A 22,434-nucleotide genomic window follows, 5' to 3' on the forward strand; every position below is an offset into this window, starting at 1 on the left:
TGATAAATTTTTATTTTAAAAAAATAATTTTAATCAAAACCTTTATAAATATTAATTTTACAAATCTCTAATTGAAATTTAGTTAATTTATTATTTATAAACTAGTTCAATGTAGGGGATAAATACTTAATTGAAATTCTCAAGTAATAAATATATATACTTTCACAACTTAGCATTTTTCTAACAAAAAAAATTGGCGCTGCTCACTTCTTAATACTATATTACATAGGTTTCCTATGAAATCCTGAACATTTCAGACTGCAGTGTTAATCAAGTTTTTTGACAAGTTTACAATAACCATATTCTTTGTTTATTTTATTACGCAAGTCGTGGATACTATAAATTTGCTTGATAAGTGTATTGCAAAAACAACAATAAATCTAGCCCTGGTAGCTATATTAAGGGCCTAAAAATGGTAGCATTTTTTTCAGGGCTGTAAGTGAACCCATTTTTATTTTTATGGTGTAGTATATAATCGTTTTTGTTTTCTTACTAACTTGATTCATGAATGTGTTATTTTAAATTGTTTAAATTAAACCCCTAGCATTGCTTTATATAATGTAGTCAATTTGTATACCAACGAAGAAGGACTAACAATTATCTATTGCAAGGTTTCACTGACGTCTATAAAATTTTATTGTAAAAGTATGTTTTTTGACTTTGCCTAAACTATATCTTTAAAATTTTTAATTTTTTATTGTTAACGTCTTATGGAAAATATGAGTAGAAGCCTTAAATAGACAACATCCAACAAAAATTTTTGAGTAATGTTATATTAATAGATATCCCTCTTAGATTGTTGAAGTTGATACTTCACCCGATTTTTAATATGTGGGGAAATCTTACTGGTACGCAGCCAGCTGCCCCATAAAATTAATATATTGCTATTATGGCTGTTAGATCCCCCACCACGATAAAAAGTGGACGCCCTCCTTAAAGGAGCAGAAGTCATTTAACACACCCCCTTATCTTATTATATGATTTACATATTAACTTTATTCCTTATTTATTTTATAAAGTCATTACCTAACCTTTTGTCCAAAACTAGTAATAATCAATTTTTTTGGGGGTGGCGGAATTTTACCAGAACAATCTATGCTGGTAGATTTCCCATCTCGTCAAAAGGTGGACACCCACTTCTAGGGGGCAGGATGTCATTATTAAAGTATCGAGTTCTAACAATGGCAATGCCAGTCAATATATCATACATTTAATTTAGGTTAATAAAGGGTGTTAGAACTTGATAAAACTAATCAAATGATTACTGGCCCCTATTAACTAGGCATAATGTTACATAAAGAAAAATATAGGTATTAATATACTTAAAGCGGTTATGAGACTTAACCCTGACAAAATAAGGGTTAAGTGGACGTTGATTTGGTAGGAGACCCAAATTAGGTTAAGAGTAAACCCATAGCTGATATATGCACTGGTGAAGTGTACAAATGCTGTTATACCGTTTGCGGTGATGTTTGTATAATGTGTGCCAGGGATAGTAGTATTAGAAATGATAGAAGCGTATGAATAATAGAAAACTATTCTTGGTTTGCTGGGATCCTTTTGTTATTTCTCTTGCTTTGTGTAAATTTCGAGTTATTTCTATGTTAAGATGTTGCGTTTTTCTTCGTAAGTGGTGTTTTTTGATGTTAAATTGTGATTTTCTTTGTCATTAGTTTTATTAAAATAGTTTTTGCTTCTTCAATTCTTATATATTTAATTATTTAAGGGATATGTGCTGCAGTCTAACATCCTTAGTGTCTCAAAATTAATACGAAACAAAAGAAAAACTATTATTTACACAAGTATATATTAAGATAACCCCTTCTCATGATTTCCTCCTATTAGATTATTTATTACCTTTTCTAGTTTTTATTATATAGTAGTGTTTTTATTACTTATACTACCAAGTGTATTCTAAGAGATATTGTTGGAAAAATCTGGTTCAGTACTAACTGCTTGTTCGAATCATGTTGTGTTCGTTAATTATATCAGGTCGTAGGAAAATAATTAGTGGTTTGTAAGTTTGTAATTATAAGCTAAAGCACTTTATTTTCGTGTGACCTACCGATATTGATGAGAAAACCCTTTCTAGTTCTTTATCCTCTAATTTTACGGGTGAAGCCTAACGACTTACACGTTAAGGTTTAATTTTTAATAATGGTTGTTTTTCCTTCATAAAATTCATTACGGGCTTTTGCTTCTAGATATTTTACTAAGTTGTTCGTTTAAAAACAGCACCTCGCATGCTGCCACACTAAAACCATTGGAGAGTTTACTTGGGTTAAGAGTGATCGCATCTACCAGAATTTTGTTTGTAGGGAAGTTGTGCACGTAACTACCAGACCAGGAGAATGCGGGTTGGCATCGACGGGAATCGAACCCGCTACCCTGAGATCGCGCGACAATGCTCTAACCATGAACTACGGTGACAACTCACACCTTCAGTAGATAGATTACCTATACAACTTTTGTTAGCGTTATATTGCGGTATCTTTAAACGCTATGTCCACTAAGCTGGATGTTCTTAGCAATTGTGCTTAAAGTATTCCCTCTTTAAAAAGGCCTTTCAGTTCTTTAATGTGCATTTACAAATTCATATTTCATCGTAATGGCGTTAGAGTCGAAGTTTAGATTTTAAAATTGCATATGATATACAATATTTATACATATTTGTTGTTACGCCCTAAGTGAAATATTAACAGTTTTAATATAGTGTCTGTACCGAAAAACACTTTTTTAGCCCCCGCACATTCCACTTAAAAGTAATGGTATAAAAAACTGTGGACTTATTTTTATTATGGCTTTTAACTAGATTTGATGCAGTGTATTTTAAGAGGCTATACAAATCTCGCATTATCTATTGGTAGATTGTTGTAACTTAAATTTGAACTATAAGCTTCTTATTGATATTAATAGACAAATTTCTGGTCTCGCTTTTTAGAAATCCTGGTGCATTCATGCCTAAACCACTAAACGTTTTTAAAATGAATCAGCGAAATTCCTTAGTTCTTACTAAATATTAATTCCACTTAGTGTGATTCCCTTATAATTGCTTTTACCACTGTAAATCGGCATTCTATAAAATTAGATATACGCCTTTGCCTTTTTTAAATTTACTTATCCAAGGAATCTTATTTACTCTTTTTTTCATGAAGCGTGCGCATGCATACGCAAGTGGAAGGCTTGCATAACTGTAACTAACCTGCTCGGTAACTAGAGTTTCAGATTTGTCGACTTTGATATGCACCAGAATGAACAAGTAATAATTAATAAATAATTATATAAAATCAAAAAGGTCCTCTTCCATCCCCATGTCAACCTAATTATAAAATATTACTTTGTTAAAAGTAAAATTTTAAACTTTTTAATTGTACATCCGTTAGACTCTAAACTTACATTTACTGCCCTTCAGGCTTAACAAATCCCCTTCTTGAAAATTGAAAAATACTTGTTTTTATGGTCTTATACCCTTGATAATTGTAATTGTATATATATTGACCTAAGACCGTGACTGAAAGTCAACTGCAATCCGTAAAGTGGAAAATTTATTCAATATAACGATAAGTGCTTTACTTTTGTATTAATTAAAATTTTCATGTTAAGTTATTTAGGTCCTTATTGTGCTTTTATATAAGAAGTTAATCCGTATACAGCTCAAAAAACGTCAGCTTTTGTTACCACCGTTATAATGTCCTTAAAAATGCGACCTTCTAATATTTAGGACGACAAATGTAAAAAATGGTTATTCTTTTAACAATTCCTATGCATGGAGGTTTCCTGAGGAAACTAAAAGATACAAATTATCTTCTACTTATTAACCGCACTGTATGTTAGGGAATTTAAACCTTTACTAAATTGTAATTCGAACTTTCAAACCCTTTTTCGAAGAGTACAGGCATACTCGAAGTACAAGCAAAAAGCGACAACAATATACGCAACTCGCTTTACTGTAAAAAATATTTCTCTTACATACAAAAATAAGCGGATAAAAGAATTAAAATTTAATTATCAATATTTTGTGGTTATGGGAGTTTGAGTTGATAATTTTAAACTGGAAATTTTTTCTTCACCCTCCCTTCCGATCCCTTCATAATAACCAACGCTTATCAACCAGTATCTCTATAAATTTTAAAAATTTTCTTCCCGCAAGCACCTTTGTGAATAAAACGACGACTAGTATCTCCTGGCTGCCACAGTATATTAGGCATATATCTCTTAGCTAAAACCTCTTTTTACGTAGTAATATTTTATGTTGACATGTATAGAGTTTCCCGCCTGCACAGCACGATGCTATGTATGACTATTCATATTTATAGTTTAACAAACTTTCGGAAAACCCAGTTCCTTTGTGAGGTCGTGAAGCCCTCTAACAATCTTATGTGGATTCTAATACAATGTTTTTGGCTTCTATCGAGGATAGGACTGTAACTTTACATCTCTTTACTTCTCATAAGATAGGGCAGTTATTAAATTAATTACTATAACTATACCCATTCTGCTTTTTCATGGCATTTTCAGAGGCAGAACTCCCGTCAGTGTAAATTTTTATGTTAAGTTGAGATTGCCCCGCCTCAATTGCCCCTCCTCTTGGAGTTTATAGGTTTTCGTTCCATTCAAATATCTTAATATTTATTTAGCATTATCCTCTGTTCTAAACCATCTTCAAACCGCGTACCACTGAAAAAATATGATAAAGAGTTAATAATCTCGTTGAACGGACATTCATAAGTTATGTTATCAGTTTTAATCAACTCATGCGTATGGTATTTCAAGATCTTTGCCTATTCTAAGACATATTCTTGCAGCAACTTCTTATTACCTCCTTCTGGCCTAAAGTTATATAACTGTTTTCCTTAAATACTTCAAGCCTTTAAAGATGTTGTCTGCTACTTCCTTGCAATGAAAGCCTATTGGAGGGCTCATTGTTTATTGACAGCATCGGTTGGTATTCTTAAATTAACTACTTAACCCAAATACGCCCTAAAAGTTATGTTCTATGGGTAAAACATGCAAGGTTACCAGAACTTGTTTAAAGCTTAACTATAACTTTTTTGGTAATTTACTTGTACCGCAAAAACCCCGCTTGCTTCGCCCCATACAATGCCTTGGTTAACAGTAAACATTTGCCAGTAAGCATAATCATATGCTAATCTTCGATTGACTTTAGTTATCTTTACATTAGCACCAGGCTTATATCCCAATTCGGCTTATTTGTCTTCAAACTTGTGAACGAGGTCATTATTTTATAAGGCTATTTATTCATTTTCTTAACAGCAATGTGACCATACTAACTATCTTTTTGATCACTTCATTAATTTTTTCACTGTTCCTTGTAAGTAAGAACCTCTGTGGCATTTATTACGCTGCAAAAATGGTTATTCCTGAATGCCAACTACTTTTTCTTTGTCGAAAATTATCATTTCTCCTTTATCACACAATATGCTCATGTTGAGTAGATTACTATCGGTTTCTGAAATAAATATCGCCCGCTCTCTTAATAAGAGACCTTCGCCTATCGCTAAAGAGTTTTCAGGTGACCCCACGTACTTGCATCTTTTATTCTAAAATCTTTAAAAATAGATGCATCGTTGACTACATGGCAACTTTTTCCAGAGCCCAAATAAGATTGCCTGTCCTTCTTTTGCCTGAAAGGTTGATTCTATGTTTTTTCTCTGTAGCAGGAGGTGATGTGTCCAAAAGTATTGCATTTATAACACTCCTTGTCTTAAAAAAAACATACCTATTAGGTTTATTGCATCTATAAAATCTATTTTTAAATAGCAATTTTTCTCTAAATGACTATTTCGTTTGGAAATTAAAAAGCCCTGACTTTGACTGAATTGTCTTTGCGTGAAATTCGTACCCTTAATGTTACCAACACTGGGAGCTTCCTTTTCACTTTACTCAGACAGATTGCAGGCAATTTGCCAGACTTGCCATTAAACTAGTTCAAAGTATGCTATCTTTCGGTAGGATCTCCCATTTTTAAATTTTTTTCACTTCTAAATAATTTGGAGAACCAAAAACCGATTTCTTTTATATACTACGAAAATTTTAAACACTAGTTGTGTGAGTTTATTCGCTCAGCTAAATTAATATCTTAGAGGGAAGCTATAGTTTCGTTCTTCTCAAGCTCAATTCCATCTATCCCTTTCCAAAAGCGACTCTAATGACTGGTATTCTTACGTTTTAATTTTTCTTTAAGTTCTTCCCATAATACTTTTATTTCGTTTAGATTTGAATTATTCCTTTTAATATTATTAACAAGTCTTACAATTAGATAAAGGCTCATATCGATGGAACTTATGATAGCTTCCACGCTATAGAGTTTTTGTCTTCAACATTATATGTTGTAAATGTTAAGCCATACAGAGCATTTAGAGTTTTCTTTCTTCTAAATTAGTACTCAAACCTAAATTGAAATCCATGGATTTAGCCTAGCCGGTTAAGTTATGACTCTTCCTTATGGTAGGGTATTTAAACCTTCAAACCCTTTTAAAAAGTACAGGCATATACGAAGTACACTTGTAAGGACACAAGCAAAAAGCGCAGCCAAAATATGAACGCTACATGCTTTATTGTAAAAAAAAATAACTCTTAAAAACAATAATAAGTGAATAAAAGTATCTAAATCGTAAACATAATATCAACTAATTATAAAATTAGCATTAATAATTATTAGCTATTGAATAACCACCTGGCTCTCGTAGGAAACATAGCTACGCAAGCCATGTTGCCTACTACGAATGCCTAAGAGGAGGGACACAACTTGATTCCTTTTTTTCGTTCTATTTTAATGGAATGATCTAATTATCATTTCTAAAGTGATAGTTAGGTTTCTTTTACCAAATTGGAACAAAAGAGAATGGATCCTTGTTTCCTTTGCTCGAGGTACGCGTCTGTGCGACTGCTGTGTATCTCATCTTTTAGATACTACAATCTTACCAATTACGCTCGCCTGCGCGCTTGCCTCCTTTGCTGGCTACGACAGCAGCGACTAAGTCCTGTAGGGGGTTCTTCCTTACCTAAACAGACCACTGCGATAGGTGGAGCTTTCAGTGGTAGCATCGAAAGCAACTGTTGGATCAAATCTTATGATTCTTCGTTCAGATTGTACACTCTTGGTTACATCAAGGATTCATGATAGGGCCCCCAGAATAATCTCGTAAAGCGGTCACAACATATAGACCCGACGGTCAAGATTCGTCGTTGGACTTGCTTTGTATTCTCTTACAACGACGCCTTAATTCAAACCTAATTTAGGTGCACTTACCAGATGACCATCCTTGGGGATTTAAAGCACAATGTAGTCTTATAACAAACTTGTGGTGGTTAGCAACCCACTAGGATTGTGGCTTTCGTGACTTGTGTTGAAAAAATTGAGTAAGCTCAAGGTATTTGCTTTAAACTTCTAAATAAAAGTTTATTAATGAAAGATTACCCGAAGATTCTTAATATGGTTGCCCTGCGAGATGAGAGCGAGATCAGGGTATACGCTAACCACGGAAAGCGCTAAGTACGGCCGACATCGAAAGGTATGCTTTTAAAAATGGGAAAACAAGTCACATTAGATCTTCATGAGTTGTAATTCCTGTAAGCTGTCTATCGAACTAGCACATACATGTTTAGTTTGAAAGAGTTAATATCCAACACTAGCCATTGCAGCCTAATGATTCAAGTACAAAAACACGGCGCTGATACACTAGGATGATTGCCTACCTGACTCCTTTGACTGCCTGTTTATCAAAGTGACTAAGTAGATCCCTTAGAACTAACTTGAGAATGGCTCTAAGGGCTAAGTCGATAGAATTAGAGTGAATTCGTGAAAATATAATCTTATATCATGTCGATTCTATTAATAATAATAAAAAAAGTACACTATTAGCATTGCATCTAAATACTAACAAACTAGTTGAAAACTGGTGATGTTTGTATATTTGTAGAAAATCTAATAATGTACTGCCTGTTATTTCTATAGAAATATACTGATACAATAATGTTACTTACTATTGAATACTATATTTGACATTGTTACCCAGCAACAAAGCAAACAAGTAACGACCTTATTGTAGAATAAAAAATTAATAAAATTAATAAAATAATATAATAAATTAATTAAATAATATAATATAATAAAATTAAAATAAACTATAATTAAGTTTAGAATAATATTTTTATACTTATGTTACTGACTATTAATACTACTTTAGTCAGAAAATTAGTATTTTTGCATAATTAAGCTTCTGAAAACCTCGCATAAGAGATTAGAGATTTGTTCTCTAGTCTCGTTGCTTGCCCGTGTCCTGTGCTCGCAATTTATCTTAAAACTTTGCGCAAGATACACGTAGGCAAGCTTTGTTTTCGCTGAGACAACAGCGGTGTTAGGCGTCGGCCATCAATTAAAGCTCTATTTAGGCAGCAGTATAGGTTGGTGCCATTAATGGTAGCACTAGGCGCTCATTGTGCCGACTGTTGACTTGAATCTAACTTATGAGCCTTCGCAATGGCAATGTACATTCTTCATGCAAGTAACGGTTGCTTTTTACGGACAGATGCATCGCCCCACAAATGCTTGTAACAGACAAGCCTATATATAAAATTCGCGTTAACCAGCGCGTTATTCCTGAAGGCACCTGGGGGTAAGCTCTCTGTTTGGTTACTTTTTGCTAAACATGGCAAGCTTCCGTTTGAGGCTTGGATTCGTTGTGACAATTAAAACCAAAGAATCGTGATTATGGCACCTTCCTTAGCTGACCTCTAAATTCATGGTGAGCACGCGCTGAGGGGAGTCGTGGTGGTAATCTAAACTCGGTTCGAAAGAGATTCTATTAAAGATGGTAAAAAACTTCGGTTCTTCCTGTTTACCTTTACCGCCGTATGAAAGTAACAGTAATAAAAGGACAAAATGGGAAATATTTATTCCAGTTGAATCTACTACTAGCGGCTTTATATGGAATGGTTACCTCAAATGAGGCAAATAAACAATTTTTTTCCTAATCCCATTAATTATAAAAACATGAAGCAACTACTCTAATTAACTCTTTTCACCTAACATTTCTTTCAGATTAGTAAGGTTGTTTGTAGGCTATCATAAGCTTAAATTTATTGATTTCTTCGAGTTCGTCAACTCCGATAAAGTACCGGAAAAAAGAATCTTTTCTTAATTAATTATATACGAATATAAAGACAAAAAAGATTTTGCTTCTACTGTTCTTGCACGCTTCACCAAACTGAAGAAATAGTATCAAGTTATCTAAAGGAATTATCACAATATGAACCATTAAAATTTTTAAAAATTTACTACTGTAGCCTTTTTATAACGTTAAAATAGAATAGTAAAAAGTCTACGTAAATAACATTATTGACAAAAAGAAGTCATCATAATAATATTTCTAGTTAAAGAAAAAAGTCTTTAAAAGGTTCGGCGCAAATCCACTCGAGTTGGGATTTATAAGACACGTTAGCTTTCTACATATATTAGATGCAAACAAGGGTATCATTATATGTGCAGTTAATAGTAGAATCATAAACTGCCAGATTCAGGGAAACACATTTAAAAAATTATTAAACTGTTACAAGAAGTCAAAGGATTTTCATGGTAGCACTCGCATAATTAAATTACAACTTAAATAGTAACAGGGTTTCTTACTCTCCTTAAAGTTTTAATAACTAAAGCATATTCCTTAACACGTTAATAAATATTGCCTAATTTTTTCAATTCTATTTCTTTATTGCGTTCTAATAGTATTAATTTTTGCTTAGAGGCATCAAGGGAGCCAAAGGTAGTTAACAAATTACATTAATCTTCCATAAATATCTTTAGCTTGAGTTTAGCCACGTGCACGTGTTACCCACTAAGGATCACGACATTCAACGCATTGCTTTTTATATTTAATACCTTAAAATATGTTCATGTAAAAAGGAACAGCTATAACGGCATGAATGTAATCGTTAGTCTCCATTCCTTACCCAGCGATATCAGCTTAGTAAAATGACTATTAATTAAATTATTACTGAGAACTTTTTTCTCAACAATTAATTACTAGAATGGTATGGGGTAATCCTCTTACTTAGTTACTCCATAGACATTCTATTAGCTAATTATATGATTGATACAAAATAGTGGCGCTATGGGTAACAACACTGCTGAAATATAAAGCAACTCTATTGTTGGCGTTCTATTTACTTAAAATTCATACTGCGTGCCGTGGGAAATCACTTCATTAAAATTACAATACCTACCTTTAGAATTATTTTGGCTGATGTCGTTTATAACTTCCCTTCTCGTAGTACTTCCGTTTCAGCTAAAAAGCCTTTCTTAACCAAGAAGTAGAGAAAAATAGGCAAGATCATTATTTTTCATTGAATTGCTTCGCACTACACCATGGGAGCTTTCCAGTCTCGGAGAAGGGCGTAGTGGCAGTTATTATATACTTGTGCTGTTTGCACCAAAATATTGCACTTCAAATTCCCGTTAGCCCCTATTTCTACGGGCATTAGCCCTCTTAACCGTGCGTCTATATTATTAATTTTAACTTATAACACCCTGGCTAGTCTTCACTAACTCTTAAGCTTAAGGTACGTCTTTAGCCTACACTGTTGAAAATAAAATTTGAGTTGCAAAACCGTTGATAGTGTTCGTAAATCAATCGTTTTACACGTTTGCAAAATGTTAACATTAGCCTATCTGTATTTTTATTTTACTGTAGTAAATTTATTATGATTAACGGAAGAGCCCATTTATTTTGTAATGCGTTTAAAAAAACAATATTGATTCTCATATAAGCTGATTACTTATTTCTGATTGCATTAAACATAAACAACTTTTCGTTTTAGATGTTTTAGCCAAATTACAGTGTTAAGGACTTCATTTTACAGTGTGTTCTTTAGTTGTCTTTGTTTAACAGTTATACGTTTATGTTTTCGTACGTGTGTTCTTTTTAGATGCATATAGAAACTTTGGCAATTTTTTAAATATGACAAAGTTAGTTTGTATGTAATATTGTTATAGTTATATATAATGATAAAGTTAGTTATCAATTTATTCTTTTTTGCCTAGCACGTTTGGAGTGTATGGCTTGAGTAATCGCTAAAAGTTATACAAAAATAATCATGGAAGAATGTTCTATGAAGGAAAGTAAAAAAACTTACGTTCAAATGCGTAAACGGAGTGTGCCTATCAGAAGGCTAAAGCAGCAAGAGCAGAAACCCTTGTTCTTACTTAATCTACAGTTGAAAAAGGGAGATGAATTTTACGCTACTTTACCAGTATATTCGGTTGTCTTTGCTTAGAGTTATAAATATACATCTTATAAAGATAGTTTATTTATCTAGAATGATAACCCATACACTATTGGTAAAATATTTGGTCGCCAAAATGAACTCGACTCGGATAAAGTCGTTGCATTATGTCATTTAATTGAAAGAGAATTGCGTATTAGGCAAAAATAAAGTATAAAACAATAAACTTATAATTTTACACCTTAACGGCTAAAAATTTATCCTTCTACCGTATTTTTCTTGCATAATTTTTTGCATAGATCACATTTTTGAAAATTCCTGCGATTAAGGCTAAGTGAACTAAATTTTAGGTTTAAAAGAGACTTCATTGTTTAAGTCTAACTTTTCAAAGTCATATTTCTTTTTTTCTAAAGCGAAAAACTGATTCTATTAAGTAAGTAATATATTAGTAAAGTCATTGGAGTTTGAAACACCTGAGCGTATTAATATTTTATAAAATACCTTAAAATTATTTATCTTTAAGGGATCTTGTTGCACCTTAGAAAACTGAAAAAGGTTTTCTGGTGAGTCGCCTCCCTGAAAGGAAAAGTTATGGCTAGAAGTATCGCGAAAACTGTTGAAAATAAATAGAAGTTTTTACGGCTCTTACTGGTGACTTACAACAACTCAATAAAACTACCATAGCGCTCTTTTTTTATTTCTAAGAAGACCTTCTCTTGGCAATTCATCTTTATTTGCTAGTCTATCAAGTCCTTTCTTTCTATCAAAAAAGCTATCGCTTTCTAATGCTTTCTCCTGGAAAGAATTTGGAGCTCGTTCTTTAACACTATGTATATAAAATTTTAATTGAGTAAAAGAGATAATCTAAATAAAAGTCATTGTGACCCCTAAATAACAAAAAAAGAAATTATATATTATAAAAAAGTTTTAACCTCATAAATAAGTATGAGCAGCCAAACTAACAATAGGGAGGATGACAAAGAACTCTAAGGGCTATAGTTGAAAGTTAAAAAATTACCTGTAAAATTTGAGGAGGGTTGGATCCGCTTTTGTCCGATAACCTACAATTCTGTAAATAAGGCGGTATTTGACCTTTGGTACGTGCTTATAGTAAAATCCATAGTTTTGCCGCCGTAATTATATCCCTAGCGCTAAGCTTTATAAATATTATCTTTTCAATCAAAATGTGTTATAGGCTGAAAAAGGCTTATTGAACTGCTTCACGCCAACTTTCTAGCTACAGAACCCGACTAGTGCCCGAGTGAAAATCATAATTATTAGAGATAGATGTACATTCTGCTAAACTTAACTTGCATTATTACTGTTGCTTGTTGGGACTGGATACCTTAATAAATGATTTTTGCTCCCTTGAGGAGGGCGTTCACATTTTATAGTGGTGGGAAATATAACACTGGTTCGAGTCCGTCGCCCTTAAGGAAAATTGACTTCTAATTTTAAGATAATGAAAAAAATTAAATTTCGAATTGAAGATAAAGATATAAAGTTAATATGTAAACCATTTTGTAGGGTAAGAGATTGTGTTAAGACTTAATACGTCTACATTTTTGTTTGCGGAAACCTAACAATGTTTAGAAGCACTTTAAAAAATTAGTCGCAATAGAATTAAATATTTGCTGGTGTTATGTTTAAAAAATTTAACATACATCACTTCTTTTGAAAATCGATACTTATCGCAATTATTTTTTATTAGAATAAAATAACTGAAAATCACCTGCTTAGCAAAAGAGGAATAGGCTGTGCTTTTTTAAGGAATAGGATGATACAAACTTAAGTTTAAACCATTAATCTAATTTTCAAGGAAAGCATTACACCACACAACTAATATTAAAATTAGTAAAGGAAGGTTCAAGCCGTTTCATTATAGCTTTTTAAGGTAGAGGAACAGCTTTTATATAATCTATCACAGAATAATACTTATGATTATGGGTGCACCTCCTTCCCAACGTCATTCAATACTAAATTTCAAAACTCGTAATGGTATCGGTGTATTAGTACTCTAGCTAATAGTGCTATTTACTAGTATATTTATATATATAGTTCGAGGCTCCACTATTGCGTACTTCGTGCCCTTACTCTTTCACATAAATTTTTAACGTTTTACGCAAATGACCCATTTTCTAAAATATTCACAATGCCAGCCCTTTCACAGTCTAAACTACAACTAACCATTAACATCTATTAACTCTTCTATTTATGTAAGTTCGACGGCTTATATTGATGCCACCATTCCTTGTCTGTTACCCCCAGAACTTTCTTTCCTCCGCGTCATAATTTTTTTTTTTGCATCTAACGAATGATTGTATTTTTTCAGTGTATGCCAGTTCTTCTTGTTTTTGCTTCTGGTCGAAGGTTATAAAGTTATTTTTTTATGAACTTTTACTCAAATTACCTTATATTATATTGCTCTCTAGGGTGTCTCAAATTTTTTTTATCGCCACGAAGTATTAAGCAGTCACCCACATATGCACCAATTATTATACTTTAGTATTGTAATTTTTTTATTAATGACTCAAACCCTTAAAAAAAAAAGACGAGTAGCTTATTTTGTAAGACGAAGCAAACAAAAATTTGTAGTACGCAATTGTAAATACCTTGGTAGTGTTCTTCTGAAAGTCCCCTAGGTACAGCCTTCAAGGTGAATGAACGTTTATAGATTTATAAAGTTTAGGGTGTCAAAATATGAAATTAGTATAGGCAATGCTTGAATTAAGATTGTAAAATGAATATTAGGCGCCCTTAATTGAAGGTAGTTGCTGAAAATTACGTAAAATTAGTTCTGGGGTGACCAACCCTTTTTTACCATGTCATTTCGTTCGACCAAAAGCATTTCCCTCACTGCAGCTTTTCACTCTTTTAATATCTTGGTTCATATCCATTTACCCTTCCTACCATTTCATATAAATCGAGTAGCAGAAAAAAAGTTTTTACATTTTTTACTTTTTGTAGTATGTGATTTTTCATCAGTAATTTATTATATAATGCATTGAAAAAGAACAATATTATATAGTTTTTTACTTAGAATAAATTTTAGTTGAAGAACAGAGTGAGGCCATGCTTTAAGCTTTTTTCGTAGTAAATAGTAGTTATTTCGTTCAAGGTTAATTTTAAGTTTAGTTTCTGTTTATGACTTTTCCAAGTTCTGAAATATCCTTACGCCATTATTAAGCCTGCTTATTTATCCTTTTTCCCTTTACTAGTACTCTTTTTTTAATATTTTTATTATTGCCCCTCATTATTTATCGCACTATAATTTACGGTCCTTGGATCTTAACAATTTTTACTCATTGCAAACAACTCAGAAAATATTGTAGATACCAATTTGCATAATAATTTTACTTTTTTAAAGTAAATCTTATAACTGCTAAGGTTCTTAAAAAATACTTTGCCTGTCAAAAGTACTTATAGTTGGCTGATACTTGCAGGTTTTTAAATATTAAATGGTTACATATATTATCACTATTACTATTATATTATGTTGTTTTTGGGAACGAAGTAGAAAGCAATAATTCCTAAATTTATATTTTTAGTGTTTATTTCTTAAATTTAACTAATATTAAAGGCATAATAATTATTATTTATTACTACCACAAGATAAAAATAAAACACAGGAAACAAATGATAATTATATAAAAACCAAACGGATTAACCATAAATTAAGAGCTTGTGTAAGCAAAATCTTAAAAACCTCTCGCTTTTCCAAGAGTAGGATCTGTCGGGTTAGGTGGAAAAAGTAATTTAATTAAGAACCATGCGAAGTTGAGTTACGAATGTTAGGGTAGGTGTTTCCGTTCTATACGTAATTTATCGAGCGAGTCCATTGTCACGCAATCTCAAGGCAGCTAACTCGATTCCCCTCGTGCCAACTCGCAATTTTCTATGGTTACTTGTATTAGAATTTAAAGGGCGAGGTTAAATACGCGGTCTTGAGTTTGCGTGTCAATGGTCTTAACCGCTGAGCTACGACGAAAATTTTTGGACTCGGTGAGATGGTTTTACGTATGTAGCCAATTAACTTTTACAACTTCCCTATAACAAAAATTCTAGTACATATTGACTTTTTAGTGGACAACTACAGTTGTGTAAGAGAAGATTTGTTAGGCTGCTATGCCCATATTAAATTATCATTGTTGACTACCCTTCAGGGTGAGATTAAATCTTTATAAGGATACCCAGGCTGCACAACCATCATACGAAAGTTAAAATTTAAATATATAATTTAATCACTTACCATATAACTTATACATTGTTTTTGTTTCCAATATTACTGAGTTTTGTAAGATATTAAAAATTACCTAAAACCTTGAAACTTTTATTAATACTAACTAATAAAGAAGTATATTAGGAAATTTAAATTAGTTATTTGAGTAATATTATTATAAATACAAAAAATTTTCTTTGTTATACCGCAAAAGACTGTCTTTCATCTTATTTCGTAGTCAGTGCATTCTAACAAATTAGATATTCGAGCAACATAACGAGATTAAGGGTACTCGGTTTTACTGTGTACAGATGAGGTCGTGGGTTCTATAATATTTACTTGTAGACAGCCAAGAAACTATACTATTCTATTCAACCACGACAATAGGGTGTGTAAGTTCTTCATGACACTGAGTCCCATTTTATCCATAATTTTATCTTATCTTTAGGTTTTCATACCTCTAAATTTTCAAAAACTTTTGTAACTGTGACATATCGCTTTTTAAACAAGATCTGCGTCTGCAACGAATTGTTGCCGCCCCTCTATATATTAGTTTCAACTTCTTCGTTTGCTTTCTCTTATTAATAGAGTTGACCTTATTTCTTTGTTTTTTTAAAATCAATAACCAATTGTCTTCTTTTTAACTAATAACTATGCAATTCTTTTCTTTAGGATTTTAATATCTAATTCGGATCTTCTTTTAATAAATTTACAGGTTTCTTATAAGGTAAAAACCTAGCTAAACTTTGCTAAACTTTATTAAGTAATTACCAACTAATTTAAGTAAAAGCATGCGTTGGGACGCACATGTATGTGTGAAAAATGTAAAATGCACTTTTCAACAATTATTCGGGGTTTAACCTAAAAATATATTACGAAAGGATATCCATAAGTACCCCTATAAAGGCACTGATTTTTATTGTGTTAAAAACTTTTTTCCTCTAATCTCCTGCTCAAGACTTTGAAAGATGGGCTACTTATTAATTAAGTACGCAGCTCGCTAACTCGCAAAATAAGCATAAATAAAATTTTATATAAACCACTAGAATTGGAGGCGAGGAGCGGACTGCGGCCCCTCGGGATACCGCCTTTTTTAGATGGAGGTTTTAAAACGGTACTTTACTACTAGCCCAAATGTCGAGAAAAAAAAATCTTAATATTTCTCCACCAGTGCACCTTGCTTCAGGAGAATATGCCAGTGGGCATCTTTGCTCAAACCCCTTTTGAGGAATAGATTCATGAGAACAAGAATTCCAAAGTACAAAGGAAAGGAATACGAGATGCAATAAAAAGAAATTTTATAAATTAGTCCGTTTGACTGTATTTAAAATCTTCATAAAAGTTTTTTTTTCCCTTTAATTTTCGTATACTGAAATGTATAATAATGAATAATATTTATGACATTGGTAAGTTTGTACTTAGCGTTCTTTATTTTAATGACCCATATAATAGAGTAGAAATTTCATTTTTCAAGTTTTAATTGAGGGTGAAAATTTTAATTGCTCCAAGTGAAATTCTGTTTAGTGTGTAAGTTTGCAGATCTCTGAATAGTTTACTGACTTTAATATAATTATCCTTGTTAACTTTAAGTAGTTTCGTAGGATTCATGCTATATATATCTGTTTTGTAGTGGTCTCTTATTAGGATACAGTTGAACAGATTTTTCTTTTTAATACTGTAATGTAGTTTTTTCCTGCTAAAAAACGTTAAGGATATTGGTTATAACAATAAATTACTACTGATTTATTGCGTTTTTGTTAACACTTAAACTAAATACTAAATAGGACTGGAAGAAAGCTTAGCACAACTATATTAAGGCCAGTATAATGGTACAGAAGCTCGAAAGACTCTCTTTAATAAAGAAAGCGGTTATAAAATTCACAAAAAAATAAACACTAATACAAATAGAATACAACATCAATAAATTTCTTGCCAGAATTCTGAGTGATATGGGTAAGAGGTAAATATACAATTTTTATATTATTTTATTAAAACAAATTTATAATAGTCTATGCCTCAGGCAAGTGTAATTTTCTTAAGCTTTAGCTAACCACCTTTTCTTACAAAAAAGGGTATACAAGTTTTTAACCCTACAGTAGTCGCAGCAGGTCCCTTAGAACCCTGGAGTCTAAAACTTGTTACTTTTAAATTAAATAAAAACACCGTAAATTTTTGAACACTTGTTTGTTGAAATATTAGGATACAAGCCACACTAAACTTTAACTTCTATCTAATTTGAAAGTTTACAAAACAAAATAGTTTGCAGATCTTGAGACTCCGTGCGAGAACTGTAGGGCTAACAGTATTGCATCACGTGATCTCAGAGGGGTCAAAATAATGTTGACCACGTGATTGTCTCGTGTACACTAAAGTGATAGTGAAATTTATACTCTCCAAAGCTTCTGAATTCAGTGCTTTTTATTTATGTAGGATATCTTACGATTTTGTAATGAAGAGGGAAAAAAAGACAAAGGTTTTTATTATATATCTATTACATTAATTATTTACTCTGCACTATAGAAACAACTACCGAAATTAAAAGTAAACGAATCTAATTTACCTAACACATTTGTTTTTCACCTTAATGAAATAAGTAAAAACGCTAGAATACTCGAAAAAAATCTTAAATATGTTATGGAGCCTTATACTGCTACCAGACTGAAAGTAAATATATTCTTTTCTATTTGAAATATACACTATGTTGGGAACTTAACTTATATATTAAAAACAATTGTTATATGAAAATATTGGCCTTTTTTTAACTTTCAAATAGTTTTTTTATTTAGTTTTTAATTTCAAGTTGATAAAACGTTAAAACGTTATAATATACACACGGACGTACTTGGAAATTTTTATTTATGTTAACAAATCCACATCATGCTACGCGATTTTGCATAGTTATCTTGAAGTATTTTCACGTTTTTCTATGGCAGACAACGTCGTCTTAAATGAACTAGTTAGCTTACTTTCAGTTTAATAAAAGAAGAAAAAACTGGTTGTTAATTTTTACTCTAATTGCTTTATTAGGTTAAACGCCGTAATAATCTTAAAGACTTTATAGCTGTTTCCGGCCCTTTAAACATTACACACTTCTTAATATTATCAGAAACCATGAACAGTGTGAATCTGGTTATATATTATTATAATTTTAAGATTTGACTATAGAGACTTTAGGTTTCCTATAGCGCATTTCTCGCGTACCTCGGGGGCCCACATTGACTTTTGCAATTAAAGAAGTAAATTTTATATATTACATATTTTTTTTCTAGTGGTCATTAAATATTTTAGTATTCTTTAAACTCTGAAATTTGGGCATTAAGCAAGCGACCGTTTGTCCCTTATAAAGAACATTTAAATTCTGCTTTAGTTTATATTTATAATAAAACCAAGTACCAAACCTTTAGTAACATAACCATTTACAGTTGATCCTTAATAATTTTGACCGATCGAAATTTGAACACAAGTTGCTTACGGCCTTTTTTCAGAACTTGTTCCCTCCAGTTGATGTTAAAAATGTGTACTTTCTCCCTTGCTTTTGACGCTGAGCTTGTTATTTTTTTTTTATACAACTATTTCTCTCAATTTTTAGGTACGTCTTAAAAATTTGAAAAGATGCGTTTTATTTGATTACCATAAAGACGGAGATGTAATTTATTTTCGACACTATGCAATATCTGTAAAGCCAAGCGGGATAAACCGTTCCGTCAAAAAAGTTGCTGTACAGTCCAGAGTACCTGATCTGAGCCGCTTTAACGACATTTCTAACTTTATACAAGAGTAGGTCTAGCAAGGCCTTGCTTTTTACACTGTTTAAGACTATTCCTCCTTAAAATCATTCTAGCTCTGGTGTATTTTCTGATAGCGAGGTAGAAGATGAAGACGCCAAAGTGGCGCTCCCACAAACCCTCCATGGTCGTTTCCACCGCTGCAGCGTGCAAGCGACTTCGAATTGACTAGAGAATATTATCTGCAGGAACGGGCAACCAGAAGAGTGAGGTATCGGCCGTTGGGCTAAAGGAGATCGGCCCACGGCTGACGCTGCATCTGTTGAAAATTGTACAGGGAGTCTCTGAGGGCGACGTCCTTTACCACAGTTTACGTTATCTATTTACTTTTATTGTCGTAGCCTTCTTTTTTCATGGAGTTTTGCTTTAGAGCACAAATCGGAAGAAGAAACTCAGCGCATTAAGAGGAGGTTGGCTGAAAAGAAATTGTTGAAGGCTAAGCGCCGGCGTGGTTGACCTTTTTTATGCGCTCGCCTGTGTTTGAAAGAAGGTTCACTTTATTTTAGAGCAAGAAAGAAATGTGGAGCTGAAGAGAAAGCAGAAATTAGCGAGTCAAAGTAAAGACCCTTCAAATAACGATGCGATTGTTTAGCATTCTGCCTTGGCTTTGTGTCTTTAAAACTTATAAAAATGGCTTATTAAAACTCTAAGCGTGTATACGTTATTGTTACTAACTTATTACATGTTATGGAAGTTTAATAAAGAAGAAAAATTCTTTGTACTGGACTTCTGCTTTTATTTAGTCCTCTAAGCAGCCTGCTAGAAATCTCAATCCTTCGGGAATTTTATTTGTCAGTTTTTTTCGGTTGGCAAGTTTTCGCACGGCTTTTGCTGCCAAACAAGTTAGCGATCTAAAAAAAAAACTATAGAGCGAGCGGTGCAAAATTAAAGCTTATTCTTACTGGCCAAACCTTATTTTGTGAACTTCTTTAAAGAGAAGCTCTTGTGCAGGCGTACAATTATTAAGCATTAGTTGTGCGCAAGTGACTTCTTTCCTAATCGAGGCTCCCACTGAAAGCAAAAGCTCTAACAATTCGAGGTACCCTAAGGTATTATGTTAGTACTCATTTAAGTGTTACTGCAAAGTAATAATAGGTCATTGTTCAGTGATTACCATTTTTTGTTGCTATGTTTACTAAAGATTCGTTTTCTTTGTTTACTAGATCTACATCTGCCCCTCTTGCGACTAATTCTTCGACACATAATATATTATTATTGTGCACTGCGCAGGTTAAGGCGGATTCTAAGTCCTCATCTACTAAGTTAATCTCGGCTCCCGATCTAACTAATAACTTAACAAAGTTATTATATCAGCTAGCACCAAATGGTATGTAATATCTTTAAGCCTGTTTACTACCACATTGAAATTTAGTTACCTTGACCATCCTGTGGTGCCCCCAATAGGATGCTAGCATTAGCGCGGTTACGCCGTGATAGTTTCTTTGGTTGACTACGGCTCCGTTATCGATCAAGATCGAAGCAACCTCTGTGTCTCCGTTTTTGGATGCCTCTTGAAGGGCTGTTTGTCCTCGAGAGCTACGAAGTTCAGAGTTTATGCTCTAATAATGACTTTTTAAAGTGGTTTTAAACCTTTTTGCATCTACATACTCTCCACTTTTCAGCAGCAATTCTACGTAAGTTTTTTGACCTAACTTTTATTATTGAAAACATACATTTTAGACCTATAGAAATTTGGACCCAAAGAAGTTGCTATAATAAGTGCTGGCGTAGTGCCGATATCAAACTTTTGTATCATCTTCTCGCTATACAGTTTAAAGTCTTCACATGGTAAGCAGAATAATGGATTTGAGCAAACAAAAGGTTCTGAAAAAAAAAATAATGTAACACAGTGTATACCAAAGTAAAGTCTTCGTTAAGTTTTAATACTTCTTGGAGCGCCCTCCATAAGTTCGTAAAGCCTTTGCCTTCTATAGTAAACGTTTTCAAGAGCGTGTGATAGGTAGTAAATGTCCGTGCACTTTTCACTTTGAACTTGTTTATCCTCGTATTTTTTTATGTTCCGCTTACCTCTGCGAAGTACAAAGTTTTTCCAAACTTTCATTGCACCACACAATTATGTTTATACTTAAATCTTTCAATGCCGATTGTTATGGGATTATCTGCCTTAACTTTGTACTATGTTTAAAAAGCCTTACCAAAAGGGCAGAATAATAATCTTTCTAATTATTTTTTTAAAATTTAAGTTTTATACGTTAGGCTAGGCGTACAAATAAAGTTTCAATAGAAAAATTGTTTTTTTTTAATTACGTATCATATGTGGTCGGTAAATAGTATTAAGTGAACCTTTTTCTTACTAAATAACGTAAGTTATATAACTTTTTGTTACCTTTTATAACTAGACAAAAAAAGCAGCCCAAACTTTTAAAGTCAACTTTTTATTTTTTAAAGTAGTAATTACTTTGGAGTAGCTTTCAAAATTATCTATTTATCTCGTAGTTTAGTATTACATTTTTTTCACTAATTAAAATGATCACTTTTAAGATGGGGCTAACAGGAAAAAACAAAATATTATCAAGGTAGTGTTAGATTTGTTAAAAACAGGAAGGGGAAAAGTTTCATTGCATTGAACAAGGACGAAGGCAACAAGCGACTGTGAAGAGGATAAACTATACATGAAACAATGCATATGCTCGCAAATAGTATGTAAACTGAATAAGCGCGGAAGTTGTAAAGACTCGAAGTAAGAAAGATGGTCTACTTCACAACAAATTTATAGTGATTATTTACAGTAAGTTTATTAGATATAGTTAAGGAGCAGAAGAGTTAAAAAGTTTATTCTTTTTTGCCAACTTAAACTGTGGTTATATGTTCATGATTTCGCTTTTTAAGTTGTATAAAGTTGGTGCAAAAATATGCAACACTTTTAGAAGTTCAAGCTTATTAAATATGAACACTTAACTGCTTATAGACTCCCAACTCGTAAAATTGTAATTTAATAAAGTTAAAACTGGGCCATTATTCTAATAAATTTTTTTTTTCACAACTAATAAGAACAATTACACCGGGCGAAGATCGTTAGGTATACTAACTCTGTTTCATTATTTATAATAACTGTCTTCTTACAACCTTATTATTCTTGATATCATTTGGTTCATGAGTATTATAGCCTTTGTCTATTTTAAGATCAAAATTGCAACTGTTTTTTAATATCTTATAACTCCGGTTTAT

General features: G+C 32.4%; 1 protein-coding gene and 1 long non-coding RNA gene across 9 annotated transcripts; one reads left to right on the plus strand and one right to left on the minus strand.

The window, feature by feature from the left end:
- Nucleotides 1–11,593: 11,593 nt before the first annotated feature.
- On the minus strand, nt 11,594–12,037 carry LOC135142935 (uncharacterized). Its single transcript, XR_010282647.1, has 3 exons — nt 11,921–12,037; nt 11,743–11,854; nt 11,594–11,667 (listed from the first exon to the last, which is right to left on the minus strand). It is a non-coding gene; the product is annotated as an uncharacterized LOC135142935 (long non-coding RNA).
- Nucleotides 12,038–16,518: 4,481 nt separating this feature from the next.
- On the plus strand, nt 16,519–21,126 carry LOC135142937 (suppressor of SWI4 1 homolog). Of its 8 annotated transcripts, none has more exons than XM_064074745.1 (19): nt 16,519–16,574; nt 16,632–16,780; nt 16,913–16,987; nt 17,245–17,420; nt 17,891–17,933; nt 17,981–18,124; nt 18,488–18,589; nt 18,646–18,696; nt 18,749–18,826; nt 18,883–18,975; nt 19,050–19,237; nt 19,302–19,372; nt 19,434–19,559; nt 19,616–19,696; nt 19,752–20,122; nt 20,181–20,294; nt 20,476–20,572; nt 20,650–20,879; nt 20,934–21,126. In XM_064074745.1, the coding sequence occupies exons 4-15, from the start codon at nt 17,410–17,412 to the stop codon at nt 19,835–19,837; spliced, it is 1,074 nt and encodes a 357-aa protein (XP_063930815.1). In that variant the 5' UTR covers nt 16,519–16,574; nt 16,632–16,780; nt 16,913–16,987; nt 17,245–17,409; the 3' UTR covers nt 19,838–20,122; nt 20,181–20,294; nt 20,476–20,572; nt 20,650–20,879; nt 20,934–21,126. The 8 variants fall into 8 exon arrangements, with proteins under 8 accessions (XP_063930815.1, XP_063930816.1, XP_063930813.1 ...); XM_064074746.1 differs by having other exon boundaries at nt 20,181–20,284; XM_064074743.1 differs by having other exon boundaries at nt 20,181–20,572.
- Nucleotides 21,127–22,434: the final 1,308 nt, after the last annotated feature.

This window comes from Zophobas morio, unplaced genomic scaffold (assembly GCF_036711695.1).
Source record: "Zophobas morio isolate AGI-343-1 ecotype UQ-CSIRO unplaced genomic scaffold, CSIRO_AGI_Zmor_V1 ptg000055l, whole genome shotgun sequence".
NCBI classification, from domain to species: Eukaryota; Metazoa; Arthropoda; class Insecta; order Coleoptera; family Tenebrionidae; genus Zophobas; species Zophobas morio.